General features: G+C 44.8%; 2 protein-coding genes across 2 annotated transcripts; both read left to right on the top strand.

Moving 5' to 3' along the window:
• The first annotated feature begins 56 nt into the window (after positions 1-56).
• Positions 57-8,139, top strand: CCT4 (chaperonin containing TCP1 subunit 4). Its single transcript, XM_005143788.3, has 14 exons — positions 57-292; positions 868-920; positions 1,468-1,557; positions 2,391-2,499; positions 3,655-3,797; positions 4,447-4,568; positions 4,657-4,789; positions 5,138-5,277; positions 5,554-5,650; positions 5,923-6,033; positions 6,409-6,539; positions 6,639-6,873; positions 7,526-7,639; positions 7,925-8,139. The coding sequence occupies exons 1-14, from the start codon at positions 175-177 to the stop codon at positions 7,940-7,942; spliced, it is 1,614 nt and encodes a 537-aa protein (XP_005143845.2). The 5' UTR covers positions 57-174; the 3' UTR covers positions 7,943-8,139.
• Positions 8,140-10,336: 2,197 nt separating this feature from the next.
• On the top strand, positions 10,337-20,775 carry FAM161A (FAM161 centrosomal protein A). Its single transcript, XM_034061219.1, has 7 exons — positions 10,337-10,376; positions 11,469-11,716; positions 12,268-13,428; positions 14,426-14,593; positions 17,303-17,402; positions 18,231-18,385; positions 18,953-20,775. The coding sequence occupies exons 2-7, from the start codon at positions 11,556-11,558 to the stop codon at positions 19,446-19,448; spliced, it is 2,241 nt and encodes a 746-aa protein (XP_033917110.1). The 5' UTR covers positions 10,337-10,376; positions 11,469-11,555; the 3' UTR covers positions 19,449-20,775.
• Positions 20,776-22,567: the final 1,792 nt, after the last annotated feature.

Below are 22,567 nucleotides of genomic sequence, written 5' to 3'. Positions count from 1 at the left end.
CTTCTCGGGTCGAGCGCGCAGGCGCGCATGGGCAGCCCCCTCGGATGACGACACGGCTGGCGCCGGCCGGAAGGACCCGTCGCGTCCTGTGAGGCGGCGGTGGTGGCGGTGCGTTCTGGAAGGTTCCCATTAGAGCAGCCGGTACCGAGGGGCTCATCCGCGTCCATCGGTGCCATGCCGGAGCACACGGGACCCAAGGGCCATGGCGGCGGTGGGAACCGGGCCAGGGGCACGTACCAGGACCGGGACAAGCCCTCCCAGATCCGCTTCAGCAACATCGCTGCCGGCAAAGGTGAGGGGGAGGCGGGAGCGGCCCGCGCCCGCTGCTGAGGGGAAGGGACCACCGGCCTCCCGCAGTGCTCCGTTTGCTGCCCTGTGAGGGCCCCTCTGGCACACGGGGGGTGCTGAGGGTGGCATCGCCCCCGGTTGGGGCGCAGGCGCTCCCGTTGTGTGCCCCCCGGCCATACGATCCCGGTGTTGTGTCAGCAGGAGGTGTTCTTGGAGCTCTAACGGCAGGGAAGTCGCCGGGATGGGGACAGGGCGTGTTAAGGATGCTGTGTTCGGCCTTTGACAGGAGCCTTGGTCGGGTTACTTGGTGTATAACGTGTCTGTGTTACTACTCCGTTTTAAAATGGCTGCGATCAAGTGATCGGGTGTTACTGTTTAAGAAAAGACGGGTAAATCAGTCCTGGTATTTCAATGCTTTGTGTCAGTCTCCTATGAAGGATGTTGCAGTGCTGCTGGGATAACTGGGAGCTACTTACTGCTGGGAGACACTTTCGCCTTAGAAGGAATGGTTGGAAGGATGGAGCAAGTGACTGTAATTCTTTAGAGCAGTTTGCAGACGTGTTTTTTTTCTGTTCCCAGCTGTTGCCGATGCAATTAGAACAAGCCTTGGACCAAAGGGAATGGATAAAATGGTAAACTTTATACTTGTATTCTTAAAGTATTATGCTTACTGTGGAGTCAATGCATAGAATCACAGAATTTCTTCCTTATATCCAGTCTAAACCTCTGCTGTTTCAGTCTGAGCCCATCACCCCTTGTCCTATCACTACAGTCCCTAATGAAGAGTCCCTCCTCAGCATCCCTGTAGGCCCCCTTCAGATACTGGAAGCTGCTCTGAGGTCTCCACGCAGCCTTCTCTTCTCCAGGCTGAACAGCCTCAATGTTCTCAGGCTCTCTTCATACAGGAGGTGCTCCAGTCCCTGAGCATCCTCGTGGCCTCCTCTGGACTTGTTCCAACAGTTCTATGCCCTTCTATATAATAGGCATCTTTTATAGGATGCCATCTTTAGCCTTGAAGTTCTTTTCCAGACTTCATTTATTTAAGGGAAAGTGGGAGCTAAATGCACATCTGAGTTTGAGAAATAGTGTTGTCAGGAAGCATATTTACATTGATTTTCAAATTAAAGGAAAGATACATAGGTAACTGATCAGAACTGTGTTTCTCCTCCCCCTGCTCAGATTCAGGATGCTAAAGGAGATGTAACAATCACTAATGATGGTGCTACGATCCTGAAACAAATGCAGGTCCTGCACCCTGCAGCCAAAATGGTGAGTGGCTTTTTTGTCTATTACTCACAAAATGATACCTGTTAGAGCTTAATTTCTGGGACAAGACCCCATAGTAACATTTTGTGTGGATTTGAGGAGCATTATCTCTAGTGATACAGAGCAAGAGCAGTGTGCTCCAGGAACATTTATTTTGATTGTAAGATGTGCTGAAGAATTCCAGTATTCCTCATGCACAATTCCTCAGGCTGTGTTTTAAGACATAAGAGAATCTTCATTTCTCACTTAATAAACCTAATATAAGAACATCTCTCATTTAAGAAAGAAATGCTAGTAATGTCCCAGAGCGCTGGGATAGAAGAGAGTTCTGTTATGGTCAGGTGGTGTGAGGTTACAGCAACCTGATCTTCTGAGGTGTTAAATGTAGGCCTCTTAGATTTGGTTGTGGTTGGAGATGGAAACAAGCTTCCCATGACCCTCCTACAGGAAAGAAAAAGGTAACCGTGCTAGGCATGATCTGTTTTAAGCTTAGGAGAAAAGCTACTTTGCTTTTGTTGGTGACTTGTTTTGCTGTAGCTGTATTTCAGCCAAAATAGTATGGAAAGTAAGTTGCAAAAGGTACAAACGTCAAATAAGAAAATCATAGACTCGCACATAGAATCACAGAATGGTTTGGGTTGGAAGGGACCTTAGATCATCTAGTTCCAATCCCCTGCCATGGGCAGGAACACCTTCCACTAGACAGTGCATGATCCGTCCTGTTAGCAAGGTTGATGTCAGTACTGCTGCACTCTTGAGTCTCTCGTTTTGGTAATGGTCAGTGTTTGCAGTTAAATGGCAGTATATATAAACTTTCATCATGATTTGTCCTTTAGTTGGTAGAGCTGTCAAAAGCACAAGATATTGAAGCTGGTGATGGCACTACATCTGTTGTTGTCATCGCTGGAGCTCTTTTGGATGCCTGTTCCAGACTTCTTCAGAAAGGTTAGTGTATATATTTAACATGTAAATGGGACTGGAGGCAGTTATTCTCTGTCTGCTTGCACATGTATAATGGAGCCTAATGTAGCTGTTACCAGTTGAAATGTGAAAGGTGACTTGAGTCTTCACATTCCAGTTTCACTTGTGTTCCACTTGGGATTAAAAACCTGTTTAGCTGCTTGTTTTAATTGACTGCATTGCTGTTGATACAGGACATAGTGCCTAGATGATATGATTTGCGTACTCAGTGTGATTATACCTGTACTTCTTGCATGGACAGAAGGAGAATGTAAGAAGGTATAAATTGAATTTGGGAGCAGTGATTTTACAGGGGTTTTTTACACTTTGCAAATTTGTCCTCTCCCTTGACAAAGTCTAGTGAGGGAAAGACATGAATTACAGACCATGATGTTTAGTGTAGGTGCTGTTCCATGGTTTGGGACATTATTCCATGTGGTTCAGGAGTTTTTTACCTGTCCTGCCACATAACAATTAGGCTTCTGTGTGCACTGGAAATAGAGCAGAGATGACTGGACCTGCACAGCACTTCTCTGTCTCAGATCTGGACTTCACAGCAATTTACTTACACTTTCCTAATCTCAATATGCACCATTGTGTGTGGTGTCCTCTAGATCTTTCCAACAGTTTGCTTACAGTTTCTTAATCCTCTGCCAGAGCAGGTAGGTAGAAAATGCCTGTCCAATAGTTGCCCGTAAGCTGCCTGCTCTGAAAAGATACAGAGTATATCACACATTGCAGAGAAGTCAAGGAACTGCATGTACAGCTGTGTGAAATCTGCTGTAAAGCCACTGTCCAGCTCCTCGCAGGTGTTACATGAACAGTGGCAGCTTTAGAAATGCCAGTGGTGAAGAAAACATTAAACTGTGGTGTTGCTGAGATGTCGGACACTGTGAGGAGATGTGCTGTGCTTGTCTGTGAGGACAGATTATCAGGAACATTATAGCTTTTTTCCTCGGCTTTAACAGTGGAAAGTAATAATGGAGTCCATGTACTCATGAAGAATGTGTTTTGCTAAAATGTCTTCAGTTTATTCTGACATGAGAGTCTGTAATCTTGAAAGAGAGGGTAAGGAAAACACAATAAAAACCCTTGGTTTGAAAGCATGAGTGTCTAACAGCCTTTTTGTATTCCCCACAGGAATTCACCCCACCATCATTTCAGAGTCATTCCAGAAAGCTCTGGATAAAGGTATTGAAGTTCTGACCAACATGGCACAGCCAGTTGAACTGAGTGACAGGGAAACCTTGCTGAACAGTGCAACTACTGCCCTGAACTCAAAGGTATGGCTGATGCTGAACTTCAGACCTCCAGAATGGTTGAGCCCTTCAGCTTGCCCCACTTTCTGCTGGTCTTTACTTATTAAGAACGCCCTGCACATCACAAACCCCACTGGTTTTCAGACATTGGCTACCTTCTTTTCATGGTTGATCCAGATTAAATTGAAACAGAGTGCATTTCAGTCTGAAGTACTTGGTGAGCATGGATGTGGACTGTCAGTGTAAAAGCAAGCTGTGACTGAAAACAGCAACAGGTGGGATACTGTGAGCTTTTGCCAGCAGTTTTTGTAGACAGTTCATGTTGCACAAACTCCTATTACAGCCTCAGTGCCTAGAGAAGTGTGCACTAATTTACCTTATAGCATATTAATCTGGGAAGCTCTCAAAGGTCTTATTCTCAGAAAGCAAAGTCCAGTTTTCTTCCCTAAGTCCCTGAGCATGGGGTTTGCCACCAGCATAGCCACCCTTGCCTTTAAATGGAGCAGTCATTCCAAAGATACCATGTTAAAGCATCTGGTTGATGGACAGGGAGGGAAAACAAGCTTTGTCTCAAAATTCACAAGTCAAACACTGGAATACAAGGACTGTTAGTAACTGTTTATCAGTGTTAAATTTCTCATCACTTTTTCCTCTTTGCTGCTAAATCCCTTAGGTTGTGTGCCAGTATTCTAGTTTACTTTCTCCAATGAGTGTGGATGCAGTGATGAAGGTGATTGACCCAACTACAGCTAATAGTGTGGACCTCAGAGATATTAAAATTGTTAAGAAGCTGGGGTAAGAAACAGTTCGTAGTTAGATGCATGTTGTCCTTGTGAAATCAGCTTCCCAAAGTGCTAACGTGATGGATTGCTTTTGTTTCCAGGGGCACAATTGATGATTGTGAACTGATTGAAGGACTAGTCCTCACCCAGAAGGTGGCAAATACCGGTGTAACCAGAGTGGAAAAAGCCAAAATTGGCCTCATTCAGTTCTGCTTGTCTGCTCCGAAGACAGATGTAAGTTAAACTATGACTTTTGTTCCACTACCTGGGAGATGCCAATGTAGTAACACACTTTATCAAGGTGCTGTGATGCCAGTTATGTTCCACAGCTATAATGAAGCTCTGGTGGGTAACACATGGATACTCATAACTCTTAAAGAACTTGTAGTTGGTATAACAAAGAAAACAGTTCAAAGGTCCAGTATTATAATTTAAATAATCTTTAGCAAGACACATTTTACTGCTGTGCTTGTTTGCTTTGAGTCAGGGGATCCTAAATGAAAGGATGTGGAACATCTTGACGCTTGCTTTTAAAGTCAGCAGTTGCCCATAATACTTTTCTCTTTATTTCTGTTTAAATAGATGGACAACCAAGTAGTTGTTTCTGACTATGCCCAAATGGACAGAGTGCTGCGTGAAGAGAGAGTCTATATCCTAAATTTAGTGAAGCAGATTAAGAAGGCTGGATGCAACGTGCTGCTGATCCAGAAGTCTATTCTGCGGTATGTTAATACCAGTGTACTGGCTTGCTGCATGTGCTGGGGGGAACAGCTGGAATTGTTTGGAATACCTGGAAAATTGAAGCCCAATACTAACAGTCGCACTTGGCAGAGTGTCAGACTGGCTGTAATGGTGACAGCACCTTCAGAAAGCAGTGGTGGTGTCTGTATTTTGAGTGTAATGACATCCCTACTTTGTAGTCTGAAGAATTTAGCACTGCTGGTAGACCAGCTACTTAAATAGCAACTGTGAACTGACTACTTCCCTCTTGTTTGTAGGGATGCTCTCAGTGACCTAGCCCTTCATTTCCTGAACAAAATGAAGATCATGGTGGTTAAAGAAATTGAAAGAGATGACATTGAGTTTATATGCAAGGTAAAGTGAGTTTTATAGGTGGCTGTTAATTTTTACCCCAAAACTAAGTACTTGGCCAGTGGCAGTTTATTATGACAGTTTTACAAGTTTCATGTTCTGCCTATAAGAGCAGACCTTTCCCTAAAACCCATTCCTATTCTGTTGAGCAGTCACACTTCTGGAAAGATTTAGGACAGATGTAAAAGCCATAGTGCGGACTGCATTTGGGTCGAGTACACAGGTCATTTGCTGACTCTGCAGTCAAGTTCTGATTACTTTTTCTCCCGTTTCAGACCATTGGAACTAAGCCTGTTGCTCACATTGACCAGTTCACTCCTGACATGCTGGGGTCTGCTGAGCTGGCAGAGGAGGTCAACTTGAATGGTTCTGGGAAGCTGGTAAAGGTGAGAGTGACTGATAATGCCTGCTTAACATCTGCCAGTTACTTTAATTAACATATCCTAATGTCTGTGGGTTTTACTGCTGAATTTACTACATTGAAGTACCTACTTCTAATCCCTGAGTAGCAACTGACCTGGGAAGTGCAGTGGTGGAGTGGTTTTGCGCATCCAGTCCCAACCCCCTGCCACAGGCAGGGACACCTTCCTGTGCCAGCACCTCAGCACCCTCACAGGGAAGAACCGGATGTCTAAGCTAAATCTCCCCTCTGTCAGTTTAAAGCCATTCTCCATTGTCCTGTCCTACAGGCCCTGATAAAGAGCCTTTTCCAGAGTTCTTCTAGGCCTCCTTCAGTCTTAAAAGTTGGTTTTATGTTTCAGATTACGGGCTGTACAAACCCTGGGAAAACCGTGACCATTGTGGTACGTGGATCCAACAAACTCGTTCTAGAGGAAGCCGAGCGTTCAATTCACGATGCCCTGTGTGTCATAAGATGCTTGGTTAAGAAAAGGTAACATCTCCATTGGGTTAATGAATAATTTAATAACACAGAAAGCTAATCAGTGTGCACTTACATGAGCTGAGGTTTGATTTTCACTTCTGTCCACAGAGCTTTGATTGCAGGAGGGGGAGCCCCAGAGATAGAGCTGGCGCTGCGCTTGAACGAGTATGCTCGCACACTGCGGGGCATGGACGCATACTGCGTCCGTGCCTATGGAGAAGCACTGGAAGTCATCCCCTCAACACTGGCTGAAAATGCAGGTCTCAACCCCATCTCAACAGTAACAGAGCTGAGAAACAGGCATGCTCAAGGGGAGAAAACAGCTGGCATCAATGTCAGAAAGGTAACCAGGAGTTGTGTGTGCATAGTGTAGCTACAGAACTAATTGGGGGTTAAAAGGAAAATGCTCAGCATTGGGGCTGGGCTGAGAGAGGCAAGTTTGGATCTCATTAATGGTGTTCTCCCCAAAATGAGCATTGGGGGAGATCATAGCTTGCTTTCTGAGGCTATAACAGCTTATCAGAGTATTGGTAATAGAAGATACTTAAATCTTGTACCTGCAGAGTAAGAAACCTCCTGTGTCTTCAAAAGCATTGTTTCAGCTATGAGAACAGACATATTTGGAATGGATATAGAATCACAGAATGGTTTGGGTTGGAAGGGACCTTAAAGCTCATCCAGTTATATGTGTGTGTGTTAGGAGGAAGACAGTGGTCTGGCTTCTTCCAAATTGCCACCATGTTTAAGCTGGCTTAACTATGTCTTTCCTCTTGGCTGATTATGTGTGGCTGTCAAATGCCTGGGGAGAGAAGATGCATACCCTAATGTACCCCCCCATGTACGCATCTTCCATCCTCAACAGGAGTTGAGTAGTTGAGCCCCTTGATACAAGTCTGACTTCAAGTTGTCTGTCTTTCTGGGGCTTCTACTAAAAGTAGACTCACTAAATCTCACCGCAGTGACTTGCACACGGTAAGAGCTGCCTGTTCTCATAGGGTGGCATTTCCAACATCCTGGAGGAGCTGGTGGTGCAGCCCCTGCTTGTGTCCTTGAGTGCCCTGACTCTGGCGACAGAAACCGTGCGCAGCATCCTGAAGATCGATGATGTGGTGAGGAGCCTTTGCATTAAGTTTTGTGTAATCACCAGAATAGTTCTTATTTAATTTACTGTGCTTCAAAATAGATTTCCTGTGTATTAGTCTTAGTTCATGTGCTACTTAGAGGGCCAAATGGTCTAATAACTGCAATTGTAACAAAATGAAATGCATTATATACAGTGTGCCTTAAAATGAAGAGTTAAGTGACTGAAAACCCAGGATCTTCAGGCAGAGAAGTATTTGTTCCAGTTACCCCATGGTCTTCTCACTCCTGACTATGCAAACTATCCTTTGCAGGTGAACACTCGAGGCTAAACTGAACGAAGAACACGGGATCTGTGTCCTGAACTCCTTCCCTCTAGTCTGGAATATGGTGTCCTCACCACAAGCACCTGTGTGAACCGTCTTAAAGTCCACAAAGGCTTGTGTACTTTCAGCAGGTTAATTTAAAACAGTAAGAATCTGGTTTGGAAGAGGAAGTGCTGTTTTATCAATAAACATGCAGTAGTCTACCAGAGGCTTTGCTTTATAATTTTGCTAGAAATAAGGTAAATTTGTTATATTTGGTTTTCTGTGCTACATGGTCCTGCTTTAGCTCTGGAATGTTTAATAGTGAGTAACTAGCTCTTGTAATAGATTCTAAAAACACCCTTGAACTCACACTCTGATAACATGCAGTCAGTGGGTTCATTCCCCTTACCTATGCCTGGCTTGAACAAGGGAGTGTCTGCAGTGATGGCATTTCAGAGCAGCATCACATTCCTTGCTCTGCTCATTCCTGAGGTCTGGAACAACTTTTGGCAACCCAGAGCATCTCACAGGGCTGTCTTCACACGCAGCTCTTTGTACTGCATCAAGCAGCAGAGTACAAGGGTCAAAACTGAGCCTAGTTCTGAAAAGGCAGGGATGGTATTACTGTAGTTACAGGGATTGATTTGAAAGCAGTTTGGGATGATAATGGCTGCATCTCCCTGTAACAGCCATAACAGTTCCTTTGGTCATTTCCAGCACTGTGGTGGTCAATTCCCAGTTCTGTTCGGGAAAACCCCATGAATGAAACCTTTCGGACCACTTCACTAATGCATACACACACCCTATGACCTCCCCACCTTGACTGGTTTTCCCCAGACTGGCTGACAAGTCAGCATTCTAGCACAGTGCACATGACACTTTGCAAGCCAAGTGTAAAACACATTAAATCTGCTAATAGCTGCACTTAGCTGCAGTCACTTGGGGTGAGCTGTAACACAGGTTCTCAGCTACCAGGCACATCCCAGCTGCCACAATTCATTCAGTTTACAGTTAAGTTATTCTCAATGTTATATTGCATAGTTTAGAATAAACATTTCTCAACTTGACATTCTTAGCCTGAAAGTTTGAATTGACCATTTCATTCTTGCTGTACTGAGATGACCAGATGCCTCTCTATGAAGGACAGTATTTCTCTCATAGACTCTGATTCAATTCACATTCCATCACTCATCTATGATGGGTTGGATCTGTAAGTTTTGAGTAAACTTCCACCACTTTGCTGACCAGCTACTGTTGAAACACTTTCCTATGACTTAGTTAACTGGAACACTCAGAATCAAATACTAAAAATATATATAGTTGATGTAGGCATTACTGCTGTGCATGAATTACCACACACTAGAGGCTGTTTACAATCACAGAATGGTTTGGGTTGGAAGGGAGCCTAAAGCTCATCCAGTTCCAACCCCTGCCATGGGCAGGGACCCCTTCCACTGGAGTAGCTGCTCCAAGCCCCTGTGTCCAACCTGGCCTTGAACACTGCCAGGGATGGGGCAGCCACAGCTTCTCTGGGCACCCTGTGCCAGCGCCTCAGCACCCTCACAGGGAAGAGCTTCTTTGTATCTAACATGAACGTCCCAGATGCAGCCTTGCCCTGCAGGATTACATCCAGTAGTGATCTCTTCTAGTTCAGGTGTTCACTTTGACTAAACCTTCTCTTCCCCATCACCAGAAACTTCCAGTTCTTGACAATATTACAACCCCCACTGTGTGGGGTTCAGTCCTTCCCTCTGTGTCTTTACATAACAAGTATTTGCAAATTCAACACAATAAATGGGTGCACCAGTCATTTACACCCTGTAGAGGTGGTGGAAATCTGCTGCTCCCAATTTACCTGTATCATAGAATCATAGAATAGTTTGGGTTGGAAAGGACCTTAAGATCATCCAGTTCCACCCCCTCTGCCATGGGCCGGGACACCTCACACTAAACCATGTCACCCAAGGCTCTGTCCAACCTGGCCTTGAACACTGCCAGGGATGGAGCATTCACAGCTTCCCTGGGCAACCCAGTGCCTCACAGTAAAGAATTTCTTCCTTATATCCAATCTAAACTTCTCCTGTTTAAGTTTTAACTCGTTACCCCTTGTCCTATCACTGCAGTCCCTAATGAAGAGTCCCTCCCCAGCATCCCTGTAGTCGCTTATGTGTAACACGCACTTGAAAACGAGAGAAGAGTCACAACCTGAGGGTGTAAACCCCGTGTGCTGTGAAGGAGCCGTACGGGTTCCGCTGCACGACGGCAGCCACCACAGCCCGGGCAGCTCAAGCCGTGCGCAGACGAGGGCTCGCAGCCACAGCAGTGACCCCACACACAGCGCGGAGCAGAGGGGCCGGGCCGGATGGAGCGGCCCCGCTTCCGCCCACGGGGCCGCCTCCAGCGGGGCGGAGCGGGGATGGCCGCTGCCTGCCTGCGGGAGCTGCCGCCCGCCGCGCAGGTACCGCGGGGAGCGCCGTTACCGGCTGTGGGGCAACAGGAGGGGACGGGGAGAGGGGCTCACCTTAACCTGCCCTGCACCGGGGCTGCTGCGCTGCGGCCACGGGGGCATTGGCAGCTCCGGGTACAAACACCGTCAGCTGTCCCGTCTGTGCGGCACCAATCCCTTAATGCGCTTGGAACGGCCGCGGTGGGCAGAGCGGAGCTAAGAACCGGCGGTGCCCGGGGCCGGGAAGAGTCTGGGATCGCTCTGCGGATGGAGGAGGCGCTCGGGAGGTTCATACGGGATGGGGTCGGGAGGAGGCGGATGGTGCCTTTCTGTACGGGCTGGTTAAACTCGCTTCCTCGGGCGTGTAGCTCGTTGTGCGTTAGGGCTCGGTGCTGGGGAAGAAACGTGGTTTGCAGTGGAAACCTGACAACATAAACGCGATGATTTGTGGGAAGGTCAGAGCTTATTAAAACATCTCCACGTGGAAAAGCATTGATCTGGGGATAAGGAAACTGACCGGGATCTCTTTTAAACATGATGCTTTAAGGAAACCTGGGGTTAATGACTTCTCTAACATGTGTAAGCTTTAAAACAACTTAAAGAACATGCTTGCCTGCACACAGCTGCAAGCAGTGCAGCCATCAGCATCCCCCTTGTTCCACAGCAACTTATGGAAAGGGGAGTAAACATTTACACACGATACCTGATGGCGTCCCTTATGGGAACGGGAGGCAGGGAAGGTTCTGCTGTGGGTCTGTTTGCTTCTAAATTAAGGCTTTCCTAGAACTGCACAGTGGGTAAAATGACACTTTACAACATAGTTAAACTGGTTTCTTTTGGTAGATCCTTCAGATTGTATTTCCTGGTGTAAATGTAGAGATTACAGGAGAGATTTAGGGATCCTAGTGCTTTAAGCAGGACATATAGGATATAAATTATCATGCAATAAGATTACTCCACATAGCTTTGTGATAACATTTGTATCCTTGTATGTCTCTTTGGCATTGCTGCATCATTCATTAGCATAACCAGGCTAAAGCAATATTAAGAACCTTGCTCCCCTTCCAACAATCAGAACACTTTGCAAACATCCCTCTCTTTCAGGATGGTTTTGATTTGGATTCAAGCACCAACAGGGTGCAGCCCCTGGCTCTGAATGGAGACTGTGACAAGCAGATAGACATCTCCAAAATGCACCAGTCAAACCAGGAGTACTACCTGAAGCTGGAGGAGCTGAAGAACGCACACCTGGAGACCATGGCCAAACTGGAAAGTATGTATCGGAACAAACTGCATTTGAAAAGAGAACAACCCCTGGGCATGAAGAGAGCTGGTGCTGGTGTGTGCTGCAGGTGAGTCTGGTGGTGCCTGTTAACTGGAGGGCTAGTGAAGGTGTCCCTGCCTGTGGCAGGGGTTGGAACTGGATGAGCTTTAAGGTCCCTTCCAACCCAAGCCAGGCTGTGACTGTATGATGAAGTGCTTTGCAGAGACCTGTAAACCAGATGTAAACCAGGTTTGTGGGGTTTGTTTCCTGGGGCTGGAAAGTGTTACTGTCCCCATTTCCTCTAAGCAGGTAATACAGAGAAGTTAGTTTTAATAACAGAAGTGCTTGTTCACCTTCCTAAAGGGTTGTGAGAGTTACAAGTGTGTGTGCAATAGAGGCTGGGCAGCACGTTTAATAAAGCACAGTGCCCTTCCTTAAGAAGTGCTGACTTGTTTGTGACCAGCACTGACTTAAACCTATGCTCAGGCCTGAGTGCCCCATGTGCTTCTCTTACCCTTTCCTTTCCCCCTCCAGCATTGTTGAGTTTTGTTTCTAATGATGATACCTCACAGTGGAAGTTACTGGCTTTGTACCAGTGTTGGACTGACTCAAAACACCTTTTTCTTCCCCTTTTTAAAGGCCAACTTGGGAGAAAAGCTCGTATCAGCCTCTACATCTGCACAAATCCTTTTCAGACTCTGACGTAAGCGATCCCTTAAGCTCAGGTGTATCTGAGGGCTCTGACAGAGCCTTTGAAGAAAACAGGAGTGAAACTCCATCCTCTGCACTTGCGAAGCAACGGATTGAAACCATGTGGGATGGGTTCTGTGTGACGGATTACATCCCTCACACCAAACCCAGCTCACCCGCCTGCAGAGCCATGCAGAAGAAACAGAAAGCATGGTCACCCAGAGTGACGGTGCCCAAGCCCTTCCAGATGACTATCAGAGAAGCCAGGAAGAAAGAGCAGAACATCAAGTCAAAGTCCCTGGTTGAGATGGAGAACAACTTACTGCAGAAGCAGCTGGAGGAGGAAGCAGAGTGTCAGAAGCAGTTCCGAGCCACCCCAGTGCCCGCTGCTGTCTTCCTGCCGCTCTACCATGACATCCTGCAGCGCAATGAGGAGCGCAGGAGGTCTGTGAAAGAGAGGAGCAAACTCCAGCTCTTGGCTTGTCAGAAGCCATTTAAATTCATTGAGCGAGAGAAGCAAAGGAATGAGATGAGGAAGATGCAACTGAGAGACCTTTCTGCACCTGGAAAGAAAACGGGAGTGTTCAAAGCAAAACCAGTTCCTAGATGTGTCTATAGCCCAGCTGTTAATGAGAGGCTGAAGGAGGAAGAGCTCTACAGGGAGATCAGGATCAGAATGAGAGCTGAGGAGCTGCTGCGTAATTCCTCTCTCCCCAACAGCAGGCTGGCTTTAAAGGATGCCAGTAAAAAGAAGAAGCCCAAGTGCAGTGAACCAAAGCAAACAGAGCATAAACCCAGGATCAAATCAAGCGTTCCAGACTTCAAACTGCTGCACCAGAGATTTGAGCAGCGGATCCTGCAGCAGAAACAAGCGAAGCACCTGACAGTCTGTGAACCTTTTGGTCTCCGTACTCCGTATATCCCCTCAAACAAGGGGAAGATACTGAAGGACATTGAAGAGGATGAAGAGAAGCTGAAGGAAACACGCTGGCCATATGTCTCTCCAAGACGTAAACCCCAGATGAGACATTCAAGGGTGAATTCACATCTTGGAGCATCTAAATCACCAAAATTCACAGAATCCACAAGACGTCGAATACACGCGATAAGGTGCAGTGGTGCTCTACATTGTGTATGTACTTTAAGAGCAGTCTTCTCTTGTATTTCTATACATCATAGAATCATAGAATAGTTAGGGTTGGAAAGGAGCTTAAGATCATTCAGTTCCACCCCCCCTGCCACGGGCAGGGACACCTCACACTAAACCATGTCACCCAAGGCTCTGTCCAACCTGGCCTTGAACATTGCCAGGGATGGAGCATTCACAACCTCCCTGGGCAACCCATTCCAGTGCCTCAGCACCCTCACAGTAAAGAATTTCTTCCTTATATCCAATCTAATCTTCTCCTGTTTTAAGTTTGAACCCATTAGCCCTTGTCCTATCACTACAGTCCCTAATGAATAGTCCCTCCCCAGCATCCCTATAGGCCCCCTTCAGACACTGGAAGGCTGCTATGAGGTCTCCACGCAGCCTTCTCTTCTCCAGGCTGAACAGCCCCAACTTTCTCAGCCTGTCTTCATACAGGAGGTGCTCCAGCCCCTGAGCATCCTTGTGGCCTCCTCTGGACTTGTTCCAACAGTTTCATGTCCTTTTCATGTTGAGCACACCAGAACTGCACACAATGCTCCAAGTGAGGTCTCACGAGAGCAGAGGGGCAGGATCACCTCCTTCGACCTGCTGGTCACGCTCCTTTTGATGCAGCCCAGGATACGGTTGCTTTCTGGGCTATGTAGTGACTTTTTCCATGCAGTGGATATAGAACTTAATGTATATTAATATAAAGGCTTAATTATAATAGACAAAATACTTAAAAATAGGGCTTAAGATTGTTAAAGAAAGAATAGTGCATTTTTGTCAGCATATGCACAGGAAAGGGATAAATGACTGCTGCTTCCCAGGATACCCCTGAATCCCTTAAATGGCGCATACCTTGTGTCCTCTTACACCTACGCTCTTTTCACCCTGCTTTCCTCTTTGCCAAAGCTTCCTTTTGAAGTCTTGCTCTTGGGTCACAGTGAATTCAGCCTTAGTTTATGTTTCCACCAGGAGTTCACTTGAGGAAAAGAGGAAGCTGGAAGAACAACAGCAAAGGATCAGAACAAAGCAGAAACAAAGAACAAAAAGCCTCCAGAAACTTGTAACCACTCGGGCTGAGGCCAATGATCCCCATCAGAGCCTTGCTCAGGTGTCTAAATCCAAATTAAGAACATTCAGGTATCTTGTTGCATTCCCCTGATCCTGGAGATCTCATTCTACATTGTATGAGAGACATACAATGTAAAATATAGTGTAGTCCCAAGTTTATGTAGTTACACGTTTGCCAAATCACACTGTACAAGCAGGTAGGAAAGAAGTGGCCAAATGCAGTATTCCAACTGGGAAATTGCTGCCTGTTCTCAGGATTTTGATCTTTATGGTTTTACAGATTAGCTCCTGTGTTTCTTCAATGGAGAAATCAAAAGGAAAAGGATCAGTGTAGTTACAGGATACCCTTGCACTGCTGGATTGCCAGGTGTTGGTACAACTTTGGTGCTCACTGTCTCCCACAGTAATGAGCAAGTCACAATTCATCACTTTGTCCCAGCAGGACCCCACTTAAGAGGCAAAATTAGAGCAGGAATATTAGTTTAACGTATCACTGCTATCAGCAGCAAACCAGGAAGCTGCTGGTGCTTAGTGGGAATGGGATCCAAAATTCCCTTTAGCAGAGATAGAGACTGAAAGGCTGTTTCTATAGGACTTGAGGAAAAGTAGCACTCAAGGTATAAACATCAGGGCCTTCTCTGTGTGCTGTAAGCTACCAGATGGCTTCTGTTCCTTGATGCTGATCTGACTCCGGAACTGATGCTTGGCCTTGTTTCTGCTTTTCATTTCTGCTTCTTGTTCTTTGTAATTCCTAGGAAAAAACCTCCACAAATGAGTCCTTTTTGAGTCTCTAGTGAGGTTTATATCTCTCTTGGCACCATGGCACTGCAGCAGTATCATCCATTTAAGGTGATGTTACGTGGTGACAGTGAGAAGTACTGAGTGCTCTGCCTCTGTTGCTTCATCCATAGGCAGGATCCTGGGAAGTGACTGTGAATCCTGATTTCCAGTAAGCAGGCAAACAGCCAGTAACTGACAGTGGTAGGGGAAAACAATACATGGGTGAATCATGGAATGGTTTGGGTTGGAAGGGATGTTAACATCATCCAGTTCAAACCCCCTGTCATGGGCAGGGACACCTCACACTCATGAATGATCATGAGATAGGCCTGATTATGAGATTCATAGCCTAGATTAGCAACTCTTAACTCTCATACTAAACCTTAAGACATTTAGAATACAGTTGAAGCCAGAGATCTGTCTGCAGTGCAGGTGGAGGTAAGGGCTGTAACCAAAGCACACATGGGCAGAAGCAGGACTTACACATGGTGCTGGGCAGCAGAGATGCTGTGGTAGAGATGCAGGTCAAAGAGGGCAGTGCCTTCTGACTATTTTGGTAGAGTCAGAGCTCAAACACAATTGCTTTTGTAATGCAACCAGTAGATACTGTTAATAACAGGAGCTTTATAATGTCATTGTCCTTGGGTAGATGATCTGCTGGCTATAGGGCAGAAGCAGAAAGCAGGCTGAGTTACAGTAGCAGGGTGGAGAATCAAGAGGAATAGTGGGTGTGTTTACAAGATGTGATTTGAGTTCATTCAACAGCAAACTTCAACATTAAAGTCTTCAGCTTAATCAGATTTCATGTGTATTGTAACACACTCATGCTGAATTCTTGTCTGCACATAAAATTATGCTGTTACAAAGCAAGAGTACTTCCCTGGTGCTGATGCATTAAGGCTGGTACAAGTGCTTAACTTGATAATGCTTATTTCAGCATAGGCTGGGTAATAGGGTACATTAATGTAAGTGCTCTTCTAAGAGATAATTAGGTTTGTAGAAAGCCACCTGAGAGAGCAAGCAATGAAGTTCACTCCCTCCAAGTGGTGAATAACTTGCTTTAATGCGCAGCTATTGTGCATTGCAGAAGTTCAGAGGATGGTAAGGGAAGGAGACACAAGTGTAAATGTGCCATCACTCTCATGCCTGACCTTAAGTGACTTGGTAATGCTGGAGCTGGCCCAACACAGAGGCAGTACCACACAGAGGTGTCTTTGTCACACAGAAGATTACAGCCCATTCCCTGGATTATCTGGTGCTTCTATGATCTGAGACATTTCCTCAGCGTGCTGTAATGCCTGGGACCTTGACAAGCCAACTAGGAAAACAGTGTCCTATGATGGCTCTGGCACAGGGTGCCCAGAGAAGCTGTGGCTGCCTCATCCCTGGCAGTGTTCAAGGCCAGATTGGACACAGGGGCTTGGAACAGCTGCTCCAGTGGAAGGGGTCCCTGCCCATGGCAGGGGTTGGAACCAGATGAGCTTTAAGCTCCCTTCCAACCCAAACCATTCCATGATTCTATGATCCAAACGTGGCCACCCCTCTTGTGAGACAGACTGGAGAACTAGCAAGATTCTTATCATCAAACTTTTACCTTAAAGTGCTAAATGATACTAATTTCCTGTGTGTATTCCACTCAACACTGCTTAGAACAACCTGAATATCTGTATGAAATCAGCGTTTAAAAAACTAACCATCCTAAATAACCCTAAGAATCCAAACTCAGGCAAACTCTATTTAAGCTCAGTAGCCAGGACCTCTCTCTGCTTCTCCAAAGGGACAGCTTCTCAGCCAGTTTTATTCAGTGCTTACAGACAGGCAATTGCTGTGAAACGAGACAATAACCTCAGAGCCTGTAACCACTGTAAACTAATTTACTGTTGATACATCTTTAAGTAGGAGAATATTGAGTTTGTTAGGAGCAGTTTAACTACGGTAGGAAATGACTTCTTGTATTATAAATTACTAATCATTTCTCTTGTCCTCTATTTCCCTTAGGAATTATGAGAAGCAGAGAATGAAAGAATATATTCAAGAGTTGCAAGAAATGGAAGAAAGAGTAAAACAAAGGCCGTTGCTTTTTGAAAGAGTCACTCAGGTTGTCTTGCTTCTGTGTTACTTCTTACCTTCAGATACTGCATAAGACATCTGTAGTCAGGATAGCTTGAATATACCTTTCAGGCCAGTATTTGTCTGGTTTAATCTCTATTTGTGGCATGCTTGCACAGGGAACAGGGATGGCTGTAGGAAACGTTGTCCAAATCAGTTACAACATGAGTAACTTTAAACACAGCAAAAAATGTAAGAGGTTTAAGTTGGGAAAGAAGTGATAAGAAGATTCAAGTGTCCACTATAAAGCTCAGCTGTAGTGTGTTATTCTCTCTCCATTTCATTACAACCACATGCTGGTAGTGTGGTCCCTGACCTGTTTCCAGACCTAGAGAGGCAGCAAGTTGTATCTCACTGGTATCCTGGTCACTTGTCTGTGGGGCAGGAGCATCCATGTAGGTTGGAGGACAAGTTCTCCTCACTCAGATCTTACCTGGTGGAAGAGAATTTCCACCCTCAGTGTCAGAAGGCAGAGATACACATCTGTGTAATCTGTTAAATAGCAGGTAAGAAGGTGAATACTGCTCTTTTAGGGCAATTCTATATGGCCACATCTTCCTCCTCCTCCCTCAAAAGCTATATAGAGAGCACAGAGCTCTTTATTAGCCAGTGGGCACAGGGAGCAAACCAGCTCTAAACTAGTACAGAAAAGGAAAGTCTGGTATAAAGTTTAAGTATTGTTTTGCCATTCTTACCTGCAGTGAATAATCATTCCACTTGCCAGATGCAATGAATGAAATGGAATATTGCTAGCAATAAGGTATCAAAAGACAGGCATTGAATGCATTTAGATAACACATTTGTGGTTTGCCTACAGAAAAATGCCAGAATAGCTGCAGAAAAGCATTATTCCAACAGACTGAGAGCGCTGGGGATATGCCCAGAGTTTGTGTCAAGGAAAGGACAAACGACCAAATTGCCACAATATCCCAGTGCTGAAGATTTTAATTACACCACTGATGCCAGAGAAAGGTAGAGATTAATGAAGGATCCCCCCCATACCCAGTAATTAGTAATTTTTGATGTGTGGGTTTCTTTGTCTTACTTATTTGCAGTATTTCCCATGTAAATACCTGACTGTAGTTAGCATTAGTATGTATTTTGTTGCTTTACCCCAATTAAATGTGATTTCATAAAACACGGGAGAGCACTGGATATGGGTTGAAATGCCCTTCAAAGAAAACTGAAGGAAAACCTTTATTTGTTCCTGTCACCAAAAACTGTGGCAGGTTGCTAGTAGGTCACTTCATTCTGCATTACCTTCACTGAATTGTGAAAGTAAGTCTTGTAAACCCCACTTTTCAATATCCATTAGGTATTAGGATTCCAAAGGAAGCAGAAATGAAAGAATTGAATATATATAAGCGTATTTTCAAGCATAACAGCAGACTCCAGTGTCCCCCCCTTCCCTTTTCCTTCCCCATTTCCACCCCAGCCAAGGCTACTGGGATTTGTCCTATGTTACCTGCAGGTAGTTGAAAACCTGCTGGAGGGCATCTTACCTGCAAGTAAAATCACATGTGCAAATTGTCTTTTCAGAGCCATCAAGGATGAAGTGAAGGAAAGGGAATCCTTTGAGGCTAACAGCAGTGGGTCTGAGCAGTCCTGGGAGGAAGAGGAGGAGGAGAACAGAAAAGGTGTCACAACTCCTATCCAGGATGGCCAGTCCAGTGAGCTGGAGGATGAGGAAGAGTCAAGAGCCAGTCCTTATGCCCACGATCCTTGCCATGCAGGGGCACTTGAGTTGAGCCCCCCCTCTGACCAGCACCATGAAGAAGAAGAGGAGGAGAAGGAGGAGAAAGAGGAGGGGGAGGAGGAAGATGAAGCACAAGCAAATGCAGGCCGGTCACTTAGCCATTCCCAGGAAGAGGAGGAGGATGACCAGTCAAGAGCCAGCTCTCGGTCTGATCAGCCCCATGAGCATGAAGAGGAAGATCATGAAGACCCTGAAGCTGAAGGTGCTTTTGGCTATGAGGATGAGGAGTATGAAAGTGATGATTCAGAAGAGAAACCCAGTGATGATGAAGCTGGCTGAATGAAGGCAGGCAGATGGCCTGAGGCTCAGGAACCTGTTTCATTGCTGGCAATGAAATAGGCACCAAAGAAAAACTTGCTACTTTTCTACTGATACAAAATGCTGTGAATTTAAACCTTTCCAGTCTTTCCAGTGCAGAAATTTTATCTATTTTCCAGTAGGAAAGATCCAATTTGGAATTTCCACCAAAAAAAAAGAATTTACTTTTATATTAATCTTATTTATTCTAGTCTTATGTGATACCAGCTTGTAAGATGAACTGCAACCCCTGTTTAATAACAACAGCTTGCATGCTGCATTGGTAAGTACTGAGGTCTTGTACCCAGCTCTTTCTACATGCTGGCAAAGCAGGTAAGATTTTGGAGCAGTGATTTGCCATCATCAGTGTTTCCTGGTCTCATGCAAACATTTCAGTGCTTGTGGGGTGTGTTCATGCCATGTCTTGTAGGATGGCAATGAACAGACAAGGGTTTGTTGTGTGAGACCTCAGGGTGGTTTTAGCAGAGCAGCTGTGAGGAGCACAACGTGTGCAGTTAGACCATATGGGCAAGTGAGTCTGTTCAGTTCCTTCCTCTTCTTCACATGGGGTTTGTCTTCTGCCCACTTAAGTGAGCTGAACTGTGACAGGAAATAAGGTGCTTCATCAGCTCAACTACTTTGTCTATCTAAAATAGTAACAGTACTGTAGTTGCTCTCCCTATAGTGGAGAAAATGCCTCGAATACATGAGAGGGACCACTTAAAACTTAAAAACACAGAGATTTTTAAGGCTTACAGACAAGTAGAAGAGTGGCTCAGTAGAGCAAGTGATGCTGCAGATCTTGTATGTGTCATACAAGCCCCAAAACTGCTCTTTCAACTCCGTTTTAATTCGAAGAGCTCAAATCATGATCTTGTACAATCATTCTTCATAAATGCTGGCAATCTTCAAAGGTCTGTATTGAGGCAGGAAATACACACTGTAAAGAGAGAATCTTATTAAGTCAGGTAAAAATATAGCCCAACAGTTTTAGTTGATGGAAGTAGGGAAACAAGTGCTTTAGGACCTTTTCCTACACTCTTGCCACTCAGGACTTCAGCTACTACTTCTACTCAGGAAATGGAGGGTTTGGGGTTTGGATTTGATTGTCTTTCATTTAGTTTCTTCCATGCTGCATTGAATGCAGGATGGAAATTGCTAAATCCTGTTGTTGTTTCTTCCTCGTGGCTTTAAGAACGTGTGTAATGATGTCTGGAAGTTTAACATGACTACTTGTATTCATTTTTTAAGTGTGTGCATAACAAATAGGAACTTGAATTTGCTTCTTAAATAAAACAGCCATTTGTGTGTGTTGTGCAGGACAATATTAATCACTACTTGAGGAGGAAGATGACAGTTTACAATCTAGTTATACCTGAGGGTCCCACAATACAAACTCTAGGCTGGTTTGCTTGTCCTTTGTCAGTATTCTATAGTCCTGGAGAGCTGTACAATATGTTGTTGAATTCATGGTCATGTATAACTGCTACTTGTCTCTTTAGGAACTAAGTTCTCTTGGAGGAAGGCAGAGGAGCTCTAAAGCATGTTTTGCACAATGATTACTTGGGTGACATGGTTTAGTGTGAGGTGTCCCTGCCCATGGCAGGGGGGTTGGAACTGGATGATCTTAAGGTCCTTTCCAACCCTAACTATTCTATGATTCTATTTGAAGAGATTTCAAATCAGAAAAGATACAAACAATTTCTGAGGTCTGGCAGCACTCAAATGTTCCAAAAGAACAAATCTAGAACTGATGAACTGTTAAGATAGATATTAAAAATACAGCTAGAAACTATTTGAACTGAAATGAAGTAGCAAAACCAATGGTTTGTTTCAGGTTTTAGAAGAACGGAAGCTGTGCATAATTTAGATTGGGCTTTTTGATGAATTTTTACTATATTAAACTTAATAATAACAGAATTAATGAACACTGATAACAAAAGAATCTTAGAATAGTTAGGGTTGGAAAGGACCTTAAGATCATCCAGTTCCAACCCCCTGCCATGGGCAGGGACACCTCACACTAAACCATGGCACCCAAGGCTCTGTCCAACCTGGCCTTGAACAACATGCAGAAGGATCCCATGTCCATGATAGAACAGGAGATAGAGTTCAGTGTTAATAATTGCAAATAAATGCAGGTTAGGGTAAAAATAATCTTCCTAAATCATATAATACCATACACTGAAAAAAAAGCAGTTCCATCTTGAACACTGCATGAGCCCTGCTCCTCCCATCTCAAAAGGCATTATTGTGTAAGTGGAAGAAGGCAACAAGAATGATCAAAGATAAAGAATGGTTTTCATATGACAAGCAGGTAGTTTGGGGTTTTGTATGACAATATGTACAAGGATTCTTTAATTTGGGAAAGATACGAGAGATCAAACTGTGACATGTTAAAGGAACCATTTATGGAGATCTCTTTGAGCAGCAGAGATTTTTCAAAGGGGAAGAATAATGAAATTTAGGTAAAAAAAGCCTGCTCAGAAATTGCATTACAAACGAGAAGGGGATGAGCTTTCCAACAAGGCATTCAGGAGGAAAGGAATAGCAGAGAAAAATCACAGATGACAGAACACAAATAGAGGAAGAGTGGTCAGGATGAATTCAACCTCTTCAAACAAAGAACGAGGCACATACATACACCACACTGGCACGAGATGAACAGTAGCCCAGCCTAAAACCCAGCTCATTATTTGACCTTTGGGTTTTGTTGTGGGGATTTTGCTTCAGTTTTTGGCAAAGAGGATGGTTTAAAATGTAGAGAAAACAGGAAGGAAAAGGATGATGGCACTGAAATGAAAATGATTACATGTAAAGAAACAACATGAAAATCCAAATCCAGGTAAAAGGTTTTTGCAAATGACCAAGAAGCAGAGTAGTACCATAGAAATGAGAACAGAAACTGTAGCCCATGGAGTCATTTGAATGTCATTTGATTCACAAAAGATGATCTAATAGATGCATTTTAAGGCAAGAAGCTCATTAAGTGAGAAATGCGGATGGGTTATGCATTGAGGGAAGGTACTTAGCAGGAGGGAGATGAATAGAGAAGGTTCTCACAGCGTACTGAATATTCTGCCTTTAATGTTTTAATCAAC

The sequence above is a fragment of the Melopsittacus undulatus genome, chromosome 3, assembly GCF_012275295.1.
Source record: "Melopsittacus undulatus isolate bMelUnd1 chromosome 3, bMelUnd1.mat.Z, whole genome shotgun sequence".
NCBI lineage: Eukaryota > Metazoa > Chordata > Aves > Psittaciformes > Psittaculidae > Melopsittacus > Melopsittacus undulatus.
This window is presented reverse-complemented; position numbering and strand designations above follow the sequence as displayed.

Coding starts and splice junctions, on each gene's coding strand:
- CCT4 (XM_005143788.3), top strand. CDS start 175: ATGCCGGAGCACACGGGACCCAAGGGCCATGGCGGCGGTGGGAACCGG. Junction 1,558..2,390: donor TGCACCCTGCAGCCAAAATG/GTGAGTGGCTTT, acceptor TTTGTCCTTTAG/TTGGTAGAGCTGTCAAAAGC. Junction 4,569..4,656: donor AAAATTGTTAAGAAGCTGGG/GTAAGAAACAGT, acceptor TTTTGTTTCCAG/GGGCACAATTGATGATTGTG.
- FAM161A (XM_034061219.1), top strand. CDS start 11,556: ATGCACCAGTCAAACCAGGAGTACTACCTGAAGCTGGAGGAGCTGAAG. Junction 17,403..18,230: donor TTTTTGAAAGAGTCACTCAG/GTTGTCTTGCTT, acceptor GTTTGCCTACAG/AAAAATGCCAGAATAGCTGC. Junction 18,386..18,952: donor ACCACTGATGCCAGAGAAAG/GTAGAGATTAAT, acceptor TTGTCTTTTCAG/AGCCATCAAGGATGAAGTGA.